Raw genomic sequence first — 16,423 nt, 5'->3', positions numbered from 1 at the left:
CACCAGTAACAGTTGAGATAATAGAGTCCAACTGAGAACCAAATAATTTATTACCCTGGAAAGAAAGGGAAAGTAGAATCGATTTAGAAGACATATCAGCATTCCAAGTTTTAAGCCATAAAGCTCTTCTAGCTAAAATAGCTAGAGACATAAACCTGACATCAACTCTGATAATATCAAAAATGGCATCACAGATAAAATTATTAGCATGCTGAAGAATAATAATGTTATGAGAATCATGATCTGTTACTTGTTGCGCTAAAGTTTCCAACCAAAAAGTTGAAGCTGCAGCAACATCCGCCAAAGATATAGCAGGTCTAAGAAGATTACCTGAACACAGATAAGCTTTTCTTAGAAAGGATTCAATTTTCCTATCTAAAGGATCCTTAAAGGAAGTACCATCTGCTGTAGGAATAGTAGTACGTTTAGCAAGGGTAGAGATAGCCCCATCAACTTTAGGGATTTTGTCCCAAAACTCTAATCTGTCAGACAGCACAGGATATAATTGCTTAAAACGTTTAGGAGGAGTAAATGAATTACCCAAATTATTCCATTCCCTGGAAATTACTTCAGAAATAGCACCAGGAACAGGAAAAACTTCTGGAATAACTACAGGAGATTTAAAGACCTTGTCTAAACATTTAGATTTAGTATCAAGAGGATCAGAATCCTCAATTTCTAATGCAATTAGGACTTCTTTAAGTAAAGAACGAATAAATTCCATTTTAAATAAATATGAAGATTTATCAGCATCAACCTCTGAAACAGAATCCTCTGAACCAGAAGAATCATTAGAATCAGAATGATGATGTTCATTTAAAAATTCATCTGGATAAAGAGAAGTTTTAAAAGACTTTTTATGTTTACTAGAAGGAGGAATAACAGACATAGCCTTCTTAATGGATTCAGAAACAAAATCTCTTATGTTATCAGGAACACTCTGAACATTAGATGTTGATGGAACTGCAACAGGTAATGGTATTTTACTAAAGGAAATATTTTCTGCATTAACAAGTTTGTCATGACATTTAATACAAACAACAGCTGGAGGAACAGCTACCAAAAGTTTACAGCAGATACACTTAGCTTTGGTAGTTTCAGCACCAGGCAGCGATTTTCCTGAAGTATCTTCTGACTCAGATGCAACATGAGACATCTTGCAATATGTAAGAGAAAAAACAACATATAAAGCAAAATTGATCAAATTCCTTAAATGACAGTTTCAGGAATGGGAAAAAATGCCAAAGAACAAGCTTCTAGCAACCAGAAGCAATGAAAAAATGAGACTTAAATAATGTGGAGACAAAAGCGACGCCCATATTTTTTAAACGCCAAATAAGACGCCCACATTATTTGGCGCCTAAATGCTTTTGGCGCCAAAAATGACGCCACATCCGGAACGCCGACATTTTTGGCGCAAAAGAACGTCAAAAAATGACGCAACTTCCGGCGACACGTATGACGCCGGAAACAGAAAAGATTTTTTGCGCCAAAAAAGTCTGTGCCAAGAATGACGCAATAAAATGAAGCATTTTCAGCCCCCGCGAGCCTAACAGCCCACAGGGAAAAAGTCAAATTTTTTAAGGTAAGAAAAAATGATTGATTCAAATGCATTATCCCAAATTTGAAACTGACTGTCTGAAAATAAGGAATGTTGAACATCCTGAGTCAAGGCAAATAAATGTTTGAATACATATATTTAGAACTTTATAAAAAAGCGCCCAACCATAGCTTAGAGTGTCACAGAAAATAAGACTTACCCCAGGACACTCGTCTACATGTTGTAGAAAGCCAAACCAGTACTGAAACGAAAATCAGCAGAGGTAATGGTATATATATAAGAGTATATCGTCGATCTGAAAAGGGAGGTAAGAGATGAATCTCTACGACCGATAACAGAGAACCTATGAAATAGACCCCGTAGAAGGAGATCATTGCATTCAAATAGGCAATACTCTCCTCACATCCCTCTGACATTCACTGCACGCTGAGAGGAAAACCGGGCTCCAACCTGCTGCGGAGCGCATATCAACGTAGAATCTAGCACAAACTTACTTCACCACCTCCATAGGAGGCAAAGTTTGTAAAACCGATTTGTGGGTGTGGTGAGGGGTGTATTTGTAGGCATTTTGAGGTTTGGGAAACTTTGCCCCTCCTGGTAGGAATGTATATTCCATACGTCACTAGCTCATGGACTCTTGCTAATTACATGAAAGAAACATAATTTTGAAGGAACAGGACTCTGTTCCAGGAATATGAAAAGTATGACTCCGGTCTTAGGCTTCAAACAAACAAAAACAAAAATAAATAAATAAAATGATTACCACCACAAATCAGTGGAATCACTTTAAATATAAACACTTCACTATGGGAAATGTGAGAAGCTGGCAGTGCTATTTATACAAAACCAAATAGCTAAGTGCCCTCTAATGGTCACTGAAACGAAGAGTGAAATACAAAACATGAAAGAAACCATAGAAAATTTTCCAGACAGTGTCTGGTACATAAAGGGACAGTCAACACCCAGGAAAACTTTATCCCATACTATAGAACCACAAAAAAAGATGTGCCTGCACCACATCCCATCTTCAATACCACTAACGTTATAAGTCTAATCATCGAAAGCCCATACAGTTTTCAGATATGGTCGCCAAACTCCTTCTCCTCCGTCCCCTTCTTTTTTTTAATGTAATCCTTGTTCACAGGGACGCTGTTCTATTTCTAATGTGCATTATAATTTTAGTCTGCTTGCTATTAAAAATAGAAAGTGTCTCTGTGAATGTGGGTAAAGAATCTAGCATAGGATTTGATTCTGATTGGTTGAAGACTTTAAGAAGCCGTCTCCTACGTAACTGTGTGGGGAGTTTGGTGTCCATATCTACCATTGAAAACTATATGTTCATTTGAAGATTAGACGCATAACGCTAGTGGTACTGAAGATGGGATGCGGTGCAGGCTTATTTTTTTTTTGTGGATCTAAGGTATGGGATAAAGTTTTCCTGGGTATTGACTGTCCCTTTAATAAGGAGCTTAATAATGGATTCTCTAACGCTTCATAAGACTAGAAAAACCTCCAGCTCCTAGAAGAAAAGCCTCAGAAGTATCGATCCGAACTGTCAGAAGAAAAAAGGGGTATGTACAAGACTGGCTCAAAAAGTCCAAAAATGGCGCTTCCCCGCCATGTATAGTGAGGCAGGAACCAAGACACAAAACAGAAATGAGGCGTGCATGTAAATCTAGCTGCACGCCAGATTTAGCTGCACGCCACATTCTATCAGCCCAACTTGTTAAGGCCAAACGTCTGTGCCTCAATCTTTTCTAAAAGCACCCCTCTGACAAAAAATTGTGCCGCTCTTGCAATAAAAAACAAACCAGAGCACACTTAAAACTGTCAGAACCAGAAGAAAAATATGATAATTAAAGCATAATCCCAAATATGAAACTGACTGTCTGGAAATAAGGAAAGTTGAACATTCTGAGTCAAGGCAAATAAATGTTTGAATACATATATTTAGAACTTTATAAATAAAGTGCCCAACCATAGCTTAGAGTGTCACAGAAAATAAGACTTACTTACCCCAGGACACTCAACTACATGTTTGTAGAAAGCCAAACCAGTACTGAAACGAGAATCAGTAGAGGAAATGGTAAATATAAGAGTATATCGTCGATCTGAAAAGGGAGGTAAGAGATGAATCTCTACGACCGATAACAGAGAACCTTATGAAATAGACCCCGTAGAAGGAGATCACTGCATTCAATAGGCAATACTCTCCTCACATCCCTCTGACATTCACTGCACGCTGAGAGGAAAACCGGGCTCCAACTTGCTGCGGAGCGCATATCAACGTAGAATCTAGCACAAACTTACTTCACCACCTCCCTTGGAGGCAAAGTTTGTAAAACTGATTTGTGGGTGTGGTGAGGGGTGTATTTATAGGCATTTTAAGGTTTGGGAAACTTTGCCCCTCCTGGTAGGAATGTATATCCCATACGTCACTAGCTCATGGACTCTTGTTAATTACATGAAAGAAACAACATACCCCTCACCCAAGTGACTATAACATCCCGAAGGATAAAATGTATAAAGGAGGGATTAATTAAACCTCAATATCCATCACATGAGCCATAACATATTCAGGGAATACTACAAAAAAAGTATTAACCCCTAGTCTCTCTTAGTAACAATGAGAACCTGCATCCTGCCAAGATATCCTACCCCAGGATATATATGTCCCAGATAAAATGCAGTATAAATCTTTCAAAAGTGCATGCCCCCCTAACAGAGAAGACCCAGCACTTACCTGCATCTAGCCATCCGGCAGGAGGACCGCTTATACAGTGTGAGAGGATGCCGCTCCTCACATAGACCTGTAGAAAAAAGAAAGAAACAGAGTACACCTACTCGCCCACTTTACAAGTTCCTAACTGCTTTAAAGCCACCACTGTCCTACTGAAGAGACTACCATGGAATACAGCTAGACCCAATCTTGAAAGGAAAAGTCAGAGCAAGCTTGCTCTGGCTTTCAAAATAATAAAATCTTGATTGAAGTGAAAATCTTCAGACACCAAAACTTCACCTCTTCCTTGTACTGAAGGCAAAGAGAATGACTGGGGTTTATGGGAAGGGAAGTGATACTTAGCAGCTTTGCTGTGGTGCTCTTTGCCTCCTCCTGCTGGCCAGGAGTGATATTCCCAACAGTAATTAAGATGATCCGTGGACTCACCATGTCATTAGAAAGAAAAACTTTAATGAATGCAGCTGTGGTCTCTCTTCATCTGAAAAAAAGAAAATTATCAGGTAAGCATAATTTCTTTTGGGAAATAAGAACCTGGCCACCAGGAAGTTTTTCTTCATAAATGGAAAGAGTCCACAGCTGCATTCATTACTTTTGGGAAAACAATACCCCAGCTATCGATGACACAGAATGCAAAAATGGGAGGGTACAGTAGGCAGTCCATTCTGAGGGCACCAGGCCTAAAAAAACCACAACCAAACAAAACCAAGCTTCATCTGAGCCGGGCAAAAATACTAAAAGGAAAAGGCCCCAAGGACACTGACTCGCAGAAAGTCTGAAAGCCTAACGGGAGACCGCAAACAGACTCACTGAGCCAACACTCCTTCAGGAGAACTGTTGCTAAGCCCAAGTGCCCAGGAAACTGGAACCCCCAGGCAATCCTTGGATCATAAGGTCCGGTAACAACCTACAGCGGGATCAACAAAGAGAAAATGCTGAGTAAAACCCTCGACCACAGGAAGATCAGGACAAGAAGCCCGGGCCCCACAAATGTTAAGATTAAACAAGCCCTCCAGGAACATAAATCCCTCGTCTGATATATAAAAAAATAACAGACTTTCCAGGGAAAAATCCAAAATAACAAAGATAACAAGAGCAATAAAACCATTGCAAATCTCGACCAAAAGGAAAGAGACCACACCCCTTGTAAGAGCCGAGCACTCCGAAGAGCCAGGGCCATAAAAAGGACACTAGAGCTAACCGGCGTCCAAGCAACATTAACATGATTGTACTTTAAAACTGTGGCTAATCCCCCAAAAGGGAGACAAGGCGCTGCTCTTTTTATCAACCTTGGAAGGAGGAAAGGCTGAGTATACCTCGCAGGGGATCGAACTAGCAACCCTTGGTTGCAACAGTACAGAGTAGCCACAGAGCATTAGTATGCTGAGCTAGCTGTCCAGCTAGCCACAAGCTCCAGACACAAGGTTATCAGTAAGGACAAGTCACTCGAACAGAGCAACATCAAGCCTCCGCATCACCTCAGATTCGAAGTCGGAGAACAGTAGAACATGGGTTTGGATGCCACCTGGATGGCAATACCCGAACCATATGAGTGGAAAACCACTAGCACCTCTTCTATCCCAAGAAAGAGATGTAAAGCATTCTTAACACTGGGAAGGACCCCTAACCGGAGCTCAAAAGGACCCCACTGTCTAATGTCCCAAAAAGGAACAATCAACTCCCGAAGGGAATCCAAGTCACCTGAAGGCGAACCATCCCAAGGAGAAACAGACAATCCAAGAGGTCTCAATAAAGAGAACCACTAAAGGAACAAGACCAAAAAGGACAATTTCCTAAAGCAACACAGTCCATGTCTAATGAGGTGAGCAATTAGAAGGATGAGACTGACGAGTCCCATAACCAAGAAGGATAGGGTCCCCAAACAGCTCAAAAATGTGTCTGAGTAAAAAACAAAGGTGAGCCCGTCTGTAGCGAAAGGCACAACACTCAGGAACAGTTACACCAGCAGGAACTGCCCATGCCCAACAGTGGCCGAGAGACCTGGAGCAATCGGGCATGAACACAAACGCAAATAAACATCTGGACTTGTTTGATGATTAACCCCCCCTACCCTGTTCAATAATCCCCCTCAGGAGATATTAACCCTTGATTCCAAGATACTAAAGGAGTCCCTCTGAGAACCTGTAGTTTTCATGTGAGTTTGCAGGAACAAATGAGTTACAGTACATTCAAAAAGTAAAATGTAACGTTACCGGAATCTACGCCATGGAACAGGAACACGGCCCTTCAACTGTGGCAGATAGTAGCCTCATCTCCGCCATGGACTTGAGAGAAGAAAGCAGGCAGCAAAGCAAAGTTCGACAACGCTGATTGCTTGTGGAGTTGTTAAAATGACTCTTCCTACATGTCCGGACTCTAACTTTTATCCAAACCCTCACTGAGAGACTGACAGGATTACTTAAAACTCCCGTCTCATGTCGAAGAGTACTACACTCCATAAGAGGCGAAAACAAACTTCTGAAACTTCTCTGCCAACCTCCTGGGTCGAAAGGCAAAGAATGACTGGGGTATGAGGGAAGTGGGAGGAGTATTTAAGCCTTTGGCTGGGGTCTCTTTGCCTCCTCCTGGTGGCCAGATTCTTATTTCACAAAAACATAATTTATGCTTACCTGATAAATTCCTTTCTCCTGTAGTGTAGTCAGTCCACGGGTCATCCATTACTTATGGGATATTAACTCCTCCCTAACAGGAAGTGCAAGAGGATCACCCAAGCAGAGCTGCTATATAGCTCCTCCCCTCTACGTCATACCCAGTCATTCGACCGAAAACCAAACGAGAAAGGAGAAACTATAGGGTGCAGTGGTGACTGGAGTATAATTTAAAATTTAGACCTGCCATAAAAAACAGGGCGGGCCGTGGACTGACTACACTACAGGAGAAAGGAATTTATCAGGTAAGCATAAATTATGTTTTCTAAGTGTAGTCAGTCCACGGGTCATCCATTACTTATGGGATACCAATACCAAAGCTAAAAGTACACGGATGACGGGAGGGACAGGCAGGATCTTTACACGGAAGGAACCACTGCCTGAAGAACCTTTCTCCCAAAAACGGCCTCCGAAGAAGCAAAAGTGTCAAATTTGTAAAATTTGAAAAAAGTATGAAGAGAAGACCAAGTTGCAGCCTTGCAAATCTGTTCAACAGAGGCCTCATTCTTAAAGGCCCACGTGGAAGCCACAGCTCTCGTAGAATAAGCTGTAATTCTTTCAGGAGGCTGCTGTCCAGCAGTCTCATAGGCTAAACGTATTATGCTACGAAGCCAGAAAGAGAGAGAGGTAGCAGAAGCTTTCTGACCTCTCCTCTGTCCAGAATAAACGACAAACAGGGAAGAAGTTTGGCGAAAATCTTTAGTTGCCTGTAAATAAAATTTCAGGGCACGGACTACGTCTAGATTGTGTAGAAGTCGTTCCTTCTTTGAAGAAGGGTTAGGACACAATGAAGGAACAACAATCTCTTGATTGATATTCCTGTTAGTGACTACCTTAGGTAAGAACCCAGGTTTAGTACGCAGAACTACCTTGTCTGAATGAAAAATCAGATAAGGAGAATCACAATGTAAGGCCGATAACTCAGAGACTCTTCGAGCCGAGGAAATAGCCATTAAAAACAGAACTTTCCAAGATAACAGCTTGATATCAATGGAATGAAGGGGTTCAAACGGAACACCCTGTAAAACGTTAAGAACTAAGTTTAAGCTCCACGGTGGAGCAACAGTCTTAAACACAGGCTTAATCCTGGCCAAAGCCTGACAAAAGGCCTGAACGTCTGGAACTTCTGACAGACGTTTGTGTAAAAGGATTGACAGAGCTGAGATCTGTCCCTTTAAAGAACTAGCAGATAAACCCTTTTCTAAACCTTCTTGTAGAAAAGACAATATCCTAGGAATCCTAACCTTACTCCATGAGTAACTCTTGGATTCGCACCAATGTAAGTATTTACGCCATATTTTATGGTAGATTTTCCTGGTAACAGGTTTGCTAGCCTGTATTAAGGTATCAATTACTGACTCCGAAAATCCACGCTTTGATAAAATCAAGCGTTCAATCTCCATGCAGTCAGCTTCAGAGAAATTAGATTTTGATGTTTTAAAGGACCCTGAATTAGAAGGTCCTGTCTCAGAGGCAGAGACCAAGGTGGACAGGATGACATGTCCACTAGATCTGCATACCAGGTCCTGCGTGGCCACGCAGGCGCTATTAGAATCACAGATGCTCTCTCCTGTTTGATCCTGGCAATCAATCGAGGAAGCATCGGGAAGGGTGGAAACACATAAGCCCTCTTGAAGTTCCAAGGTGCTGTCAGAGCATCTATCAGAACCGCTCCCGGGTCCCTGGACCTGGACCCGTAACAAGGAAGCTTGGCGTTCTGGCGAGACTCCATGAGATCCATATCTGGTTTGCCCCAACGCCGAAGTATTTGGGCAAAGACCTCCGGATGAAGTTCCCACTCCCCCGGATGAAAAGTCTGGCGACTTAGGAAATCCGCCTCCCAGTTCTCCACGCCTGGGATGTAGATCGCTGATAGGTGGCAAGAGTGAGACTCTGCCCAGAGAATTATCTTTGAAACTTCCATCATCGCTAGGGAACTCCTTGTCCCTCCTTGATGGTTGATGTAAGCCACAGTCGTGATGTTGTCCGACTGAAACCTGATGAACCTCAGAGATGCTAGCTGAGGCCAAGCTAGAAGGGCATTGAAAACTGCTCTTAATTCCAGAATGTTTATGGGAAGGAGACTCTCCTCCTGAGTCCATGATCCCTGAGACTTCAGGGAATTCCAGACAGCGCCCCAACCTAGCAGGCTGGCGTCTGTTGTTACAATCGTCCAATCTGGTCTGCTGAAGGGCATCCCCTTGGACAGATGTGGCCGAGAGAGCCACCATAGAAGAGAATTTCTGGTCTCTTGATCCAGATTCAGTGTAGGGGACAAATCTGAGTAATCCCCATTCCACTGACTTAGCATGCACAACTGCAGTGGTCTGAGATGCAGGCGTGCAAAGGGAACTATATCCATTGCCGCTACCATTAAACCGATTACCTCCATGCATTGAGCCACTGACGGGTGTGGAATGGAATGAAGGACACGGCAAGCATTTAGGAGTTTTGTTAACCTGTCCTCTGTCAGGTAAATTTTCATTTCTACCGAATCTATAAGAGTCCCTAAGAAGGGAACTCTCTTGAGTGGCAATAGAGAACTCTTTTCTTCGTTCACCTTCCACCCATGTGACCTTAGAAATGCCAGTACTAACTCTGTATGAGACTTGGCAGCTTGGAAACTTGACGCTTGTATCAGAATGTCGTCTAGGTACGGAGCTACCGATATTCCTCGCGGTCTTAGTACCGCCAGAAGAGAACCCAGAACCTTTGTGAAGATTATTGGAGCAGTAGCTAACCCGAAGGGAAGAGCTAAAAACTGGTAATGCCTGTCTAGGAAGGCAAACCTTAGGTACCGGTAATGATCCTTGTGAATCGGTATGTGAAGGTACGCATCCTTTAAATCCACTGTGGTCATGTACTGACCCTTTTGGATCATGGGTAAGATTGTCCGAATAGTTTCCATTTTGAACGATGGAACTCTTAGGAATTTGTTTAGGATCTTTAAATCCAAGATTGGTCTGAAGGTTCCTTCCTTCTTGGGAACCACAAACAGATTTGAGTAAAACCCTTGTCCGTGTTCCGACCGCGGAACCGGGTGGATCACTCCCATTAGTAAAAGATCATGTACACAGCGTAGAAACGCCTCTTTCTTTATCTGGTTTGTTGACAACCTTGAAAGATGAAATCTCCCTTTTGGAGGAGAAGCTTTGAAGTCCAGAAGATATCCCTGAGATATGATCTCTAACGCCCAGGGATCCTGGACATCTCTTGCCCAAGCCTGGGCGAAGAGAGAAAGTCTGCCCCTCACTAGATCCGTTTCCGGATCGGGGGCCCTCACTTCATGCTGTCTTAGGGGCAGCAGCAGGTTTTCTGGCCTGCTTGCCCTTGTTCCAGGTCTGGTTAGGTTTCCAGCCCTGTCTGTAGCGAGCAACAGTTCCTTCCTGTTTTGGAGCGGAGGAAGTTGATGCTGCTCCTGCCTTGAAGTTGCGAAAGGCACGAAAATTAGACTGTCTAGCCCTTGGTTTGGCTCTGTCTTGAGGCAGGGCATGTCCCTTACCTCCAGTAATGTCAGCGATAATTTCTTTCAAACCGGGCCCGTATAAGGTCTGCCCCTTGAAAGGTATGTTAAGCAATTTAGATTTAGAAGTCACATCAGCTGACCAGGATTTAAGCCACAGCGCTCTGCGCGCCTGAATGGCGAATCCGGAGTTCTTCGCCGTAAGTTTAGTTAAATGTACTACGGCATCAGAAATAAATGAATTAGCTAGCTTAAGGACTCTAAGCTTGTCTGTAATCTCATCCAATGTAGCTGAGCTAATGGTCTCTTCCAGAGACTCAAACCAGAATGCCGCCGCAGCCGTGACAGGCGCAATGCATGCAAGGGGTTGCAATATAAAACCTTGTTGAACAAACATTTTCTTAAGGTAACCCTCTAACTTTTTATCCATTGGATCTGAAAAAGCACAGCTATCCTCCACCGGGATAGTGGTACGCTTAGCTAGAGTAGAAACTGCTCCCTCCACCTTAGGGACCGTCTGCCATAAGTCCCGTGTGGTGGCGTCTATTGGAAACATTTTTCTAAATATAGGAGGGGGTGAGAAAGGCACACCGGGTCTATCCCACTCCTTGTTAACAATTTCTGAAAGCCTTTTAGGTATAGGAAAAACGTCAGTACACGTCGGTACCGCAAAATATTTATCCAGCCTACATATTTTCTCTGGGATTGCAACCGTGTTACAATCATTCAGAGCCGCTAATACCTCCCCTAGTAACACACGGAGGTTCTCAAGCTTAAATTTAAAATTTGAAATGTCTGAATCCAGTTTATTTGGATCAGATCCGTCACCCACAGAATGAAGCTCTCCGTCTTCATGTTCTGCAAATTGTGACGCAGTATCAGACATGGCCCTAGTATTTTCAGCGCACTCTGTTCTCACTCCAGAGTGGTCGCGTTTACCCCTAAGTTCTGGCAATTTAGATAAAACTTCGGTCATAACATTAGCCATGTCTTGCAAGGTGATTTGTAATGGCCGCCCTGATGTACTTGGCGTCACAATATCACGCACCTCCTGAGCGGGAGATGCAGGTACTGACACGTGAGGAGAGTTAGTCGGCATAACTTCCCCCTCGTTGTCTGGTGAAATTTTCTTTACATGTACAGATTGGCTTTTACTTAAAGTAGCATCAATGCAATTAGTACACAAATTTCTATTGGGCTCCACATTGGCCTTTGAACATATTGCACAAAGAGATTCCTCTGTGTCAGACATGTTTAAACACACTAGCAATTAAACTAGCAAGCTTGGAAAATACTTTTCAAATAAATTTACAAGCAATATAAAAACGTTACTGTGCCTTTAAGAAGCACACAAAAAACTGTCACAGTTGAAATAACATGAACCGGATTAGTTATAGAAACCAAATTTTCACATTCAATTTATTAATTTAGCAAAGGATTGCACCCACTAGCAAATGGATGATTAACCCCTTAATACCAAAAAACGGATAACAAAAATATATACGTTTTTATCACAGTCAAAGCACAGTCTCACAGGTCTGCTGTGAGTGATTACCTCCCTCAAAACTAGTTTTGGAGACCCCTGAGCTCTGTAGAGACGTCCTGGATCATGCAGGGAGAACAGGAAGACTTGTGACTGAATTTTTACTGCGCAGTAAAAGCGCCAAAATAGGCCCCTCCCACTCATACTACAACAGTGGGGAAGCTCAGTAAACTGATTTTATTCAAACGACAGCCATGTGGAAAAATAATGCCCATGAAAAAAATTTCACCAAGTACCTCAGAGAAAAAACGATTAACATGCCAGTAAACGTTTTAACTATAAATATATGAGATGTTAATAAAAAGCCTGTTGCTAGTCTCTTTCACTGCAGAGAGGCTATAAGTTACATATATACAGTATTTTCTTAGTGAAGTGCCATTCCCCAGAAATACTTCAGTGCAAACATACACACATATCAGCCTGATACCAGTTACTACTACTGCATTTAAGGCTGTACTTACATTACATCGGCATTAGCAGTATTTTCTCAGTCAATTCCATTCCTTAGAAAATAATATACTGCAACATACCTCCTTGCAGGTGAACCCTGCCCGCTGTCCCCTGTTCTGAAGTTACCTCGCTCCTCAGAATGGCCGAGAACAGCAAATGGATCTTAGTTAAGTCCGCTAAGATCATACACAACTCAGGTAGATTCTTCTTCTAATGCTGCCTGAGAAAAAAACAACACACTCTGGTGCTGTTTAAAATAACAAACTTTTGATTGAAGAAATAAAAACTAATTTTAATAACCACAGTCCTCTCACACGTCATATCTATTAGTTAGGTGCAAGAGAATGACTGGGTATGACGTAGAGGTGAGGAGCTATATAGCAGCTCTGCTTGGGTGATCCTCTTGCACTTCCTGTTAGGGAGGAGTTAATATCCCATAAGTAATGGATGACCCGTGGACTGACTACACTTAACAGAAGAAAGTAATGAATGCAGCTTTGGACTCTTTCCATTTATGAAGAAAACATAACATGTGATGCAAATATTTAACTGTCACCTATAAAAATGTGTTGCATTTTGTATTCACTTGTATACAAAGATATCACATTTCCAAATTAGGCTTATTAGTTATTTATTGTGTAAACACACATATATATATATATATATATATATATATATATATATATATATATATATATATATATATATATATATACACACATACATACACACACACAAAGATAAAAGCAAAAACAGTATCAATAGGGCACTTACTGGCAACATGTCTTTCAATCCACACCGCATAAATTCATTTCTGATGTGAAGCCTGAAGTCCAAATCATCAGGAGATGTTACAAGAGCATTGATAAGCTGCATACAAGCAACCTAAAACAGATAACATTGAGAGAATTAAACTCTTGCTTGCAGTTTTCCATATTTCAGTGTTAACAAAGCTTATAATATATTAATTCAAAAAGTTAAATGTTTATGCAGTTCTAGTTTTATAATATTAACGGCCAGATTACGAGTGGGAGAGCAAAAAGGGGTTTATAGCAGGAGTTTGCTCTTGTCTGGCTTACTGCTGGTATTACGAGTTGAAAGCAAACTTGATCGCTTGAGCGCATTCACAATTTACGCTAGAATAATTACTGCAACTTCAGAGCTCTTACACATTTTAATAATCTGCACATAGCAGAATATGTTCTTTTTAAATATATATATATATATATATATATAGAAACAAAAAGAGAGGGGACAATCTGCGCTTAGGAATATAGTAGCTGCACTTTCAACAATGTACCCGGATATTCAGTAATAAACCAAGTTATCAGAAATTAGTGATGGTGTGACCATACGTGAGTAATCAAATACAGTAATATCAAAGAATAATTCTCTGGTCATACACTGAAACTTACACAATGATGATCAATCTAGCACTGTAATGAGTTATTCACATAGGTAATGTGCATGTATGTATGTATATATATATATATATATATATATATATATATATATATATATACACACACACATACACAATAGTATCGCTAAGACACATGTGAAGTCCAGCTATCCTGTAAATATGTAAATAGGCTGTAGATTAAATAGTCTATATAGACTTGTAAATAAACAGTTCCCTTGTGCCAGTAAATCTTTGCTGCTTCGTCTGGGAGTTGGGAGTATCCTCTTGAACAAGCGGATTCTCGTAGGTTTCTGGAAAAGAAGAGGTGAAGAAGCGCACAAGAAAGGCACCCCTAGTGAAGCCTGCAGACACAGTTGCTCAAATACTAAGATGCAATTTAAACCACTCACGTGATTCAACCTCAATTTGTATGAGGTATCAATCGGACCCGGATTTTAGCTGTTTCCTCCTTGAATGTTCCTTTCCTGTTCGCCACCAGTGATCCCTGTATTCCCGGGCTGTGCAGAAGTCGTCTCAGAGCTCTTTAATACTGCAGTGTGGATCTACATCCACTGCAGCACTCAGGGGCAGGGGTAGGGGCAGATGTGTATATATATATATATATATATATATATATATATTAAATATAGTACCAAAAACATCAGAAAACATATTGGGGCCTATTTATCAAATGTCTGCGGATCATGTCCGACTGACATCGCTGAATGCGGACAGCATACGTTCTCCGCATCCAGCATTGCACCAGCAGTTCTGGTGAACTGCTGGAGCAATGTCGCCCCTGCAGATTGATCTGATCGGGTTGATTGCTGTCCGCCGCCTCAGAGCCTGTGGACAGGTTATGGAGCAGCGGTAACTTGGTGTTTCTGGTGAGTCTGAAGGCTCGCCAGAAAGAACAGTTTACTTTCAATTTATTATCCGAGCACAATCCGACAAGCACCAAAAGCTTTCTTCTAGTGCAGTTAAGGCTCAAGTGGGAGCTTTAATTAGTGTTCAACTTGTTATCTGGCCCTAAATGGGATGTTAGAATTTGATGCTTACCTGATAAATGTATTTCTTTCCGGACATGGAGAGTCCACACCGTCATTCCAATTACTAGTGGGATATTTACAACTGGCCAGCAGGAGGAGGCAAAGAGCGCCACAGCAAAGCTGTTAAGTGTCACTTCCCTTACCCATAACCCCCAGTCATTCAGCCAAAGGGAAATGGAAAAAGAAAATAACACAAATGTATAGAGATGCCTGAGGTTTAGCCAAATATTACTGTCTAATCTAAAGGGTGGGGTCGTGGACACTCCATGTCTGGAAAGAAAGAAATGTATCAGGAAAGCATAAATTTTGTTTTCTTTCCTAAGACATGGAGAGTCCACAACGTCATTCCAATTACTAGTGGGAACCAATACCCAAGCTAGAGGACACGGAATGAATAGGGAGGGAGAACAAGACAGACAGACCTAAACAGAAGGCACCACCACTTGAAGAACCTTTCTCCCAAAAGAGGCCTCAGTCGAGGCAAAGGTATCAAATTTGTAGAATTTGGAAAAAGTATTCAGAGAGGACCAAGTTGCAGCCCTGCAAATCTGTTCCACAGAAGCTTCATTTTTGAAAGCCTAAGAAGAGGAGACAGCCCTACTGGAATGAGCTCTCAGGAGGCTGCTGTCCAGCAGTCTCATAAGCAAAACGAATCATACTTCTCAACCTGAGGGAAAGAGAAGTAGCCGTCTGACCCTTACGCTTTCCAGAGAAACAAAATAACAGGGCAGAAGACTGGCAAAAATCCACAGTAGCCTGTAGGTCGAATTTTAGAGTGCGCACCATATCCAAGTTGTGCAACAGACATTCCTTATAAGAGGAAGGATTAGGACAGAGAGAAGGAACAACAATTTCCTGATTAATATTTCTATCCGAAACCACCTTAGGAAAAAAAAAACAATTTAGTACAAAGGACCACCTTATCGGCATGAAAAATAAAGTAAGGCTAATCGCACTGCAAAGACAAGCGTTCGGAAACTCTCCAAGCAGAAGAAATAGCAATAAGAAACAAAACCTTCCAATATAACAGCTTAATATATATGGAATGCATTGGCTCAAACAGAGCCTGCTGCAAAACTCAAAGAACTAGATTAAGACTCCAAGGAGGAGTAACAGTTTTAAACACAGGCCTGATTCTAACTAGGGCCTGACAAAAATATCGAACATCTGGCACATCCGCCAGACGCTTATGTAAAAGAATAGATTATGCAGAAATCTGACCCTTCAGAGAACTGACTGACAACTCTTTCCCCAGACCATCCTAGAGAAAAGACGAAATTCTAGTAATACTGACCCTACTCCAAGAGTAGCCCTTAGATTCACACCAATATAGGTATTTACGCAATACCATGTGGTAAATCTTCCGAGTAACAGGCTTGTGAACCTGAATCATAGTATCAATGACTGACTTAGAAAATGCACGCCTAGCCAGAACTAAGTGCTCAATCTCCAAACCGTCAGCTTCAGAGAAACCAGATTTGGATGGAGGAAAGGACAATGATTTAGAAGGTCCTTCCTCAGAGGTAACCTTCTAGGAGGAAGAGATGAC

At 41.7% G+C, this 16,423-nt stretch overlaps 1 protein-coding gene across 2 annotated transcripts in view; it reads right to left on the bottom strand.

Moving 5' to 3' along the window:
* The window catches only part of DIAPH3 (diaphanous related formin 3), a 1,718,568-nt gene that overhangs the window by 844,193 nt on the left and 857,952 nt on the right, over nucleotides 1–16,423 (bottom strand). For both annotated transcript variants that reach the window (XM_053707945.1, XM_053707946.1), the window contains exon 10: nucleotides 13,198–13,308. In XM_053707945.1, coding sequence (XP_053563920.1) covers nucleotides 13,198–13,308 — 111 coding nt within the window. The remainder of the gene's footprint in view (nucleotides 1–13,197; nucleotides 13,309–16,423) is intronic.

This window comes from Bombina bombina, chromosome 3, assembly GCF_027579735.1.
Source record: "Bombina bombina isolate aBomBom1 chromosome 3, aBomBom1.pri, whole genome shotgun sequence".
Classification (NCBI taxonomy): domain Eukaryota; kingdom Metazoa; phylum Chordata; class Amphibia; order Anura; family Bombinatoridae; genus Bombina; species Bombina bombina.
Note: the sequence above shows the minus strand (reverse complement) of the source record. Positions and strands in the feature narration are given on the sequence as shown.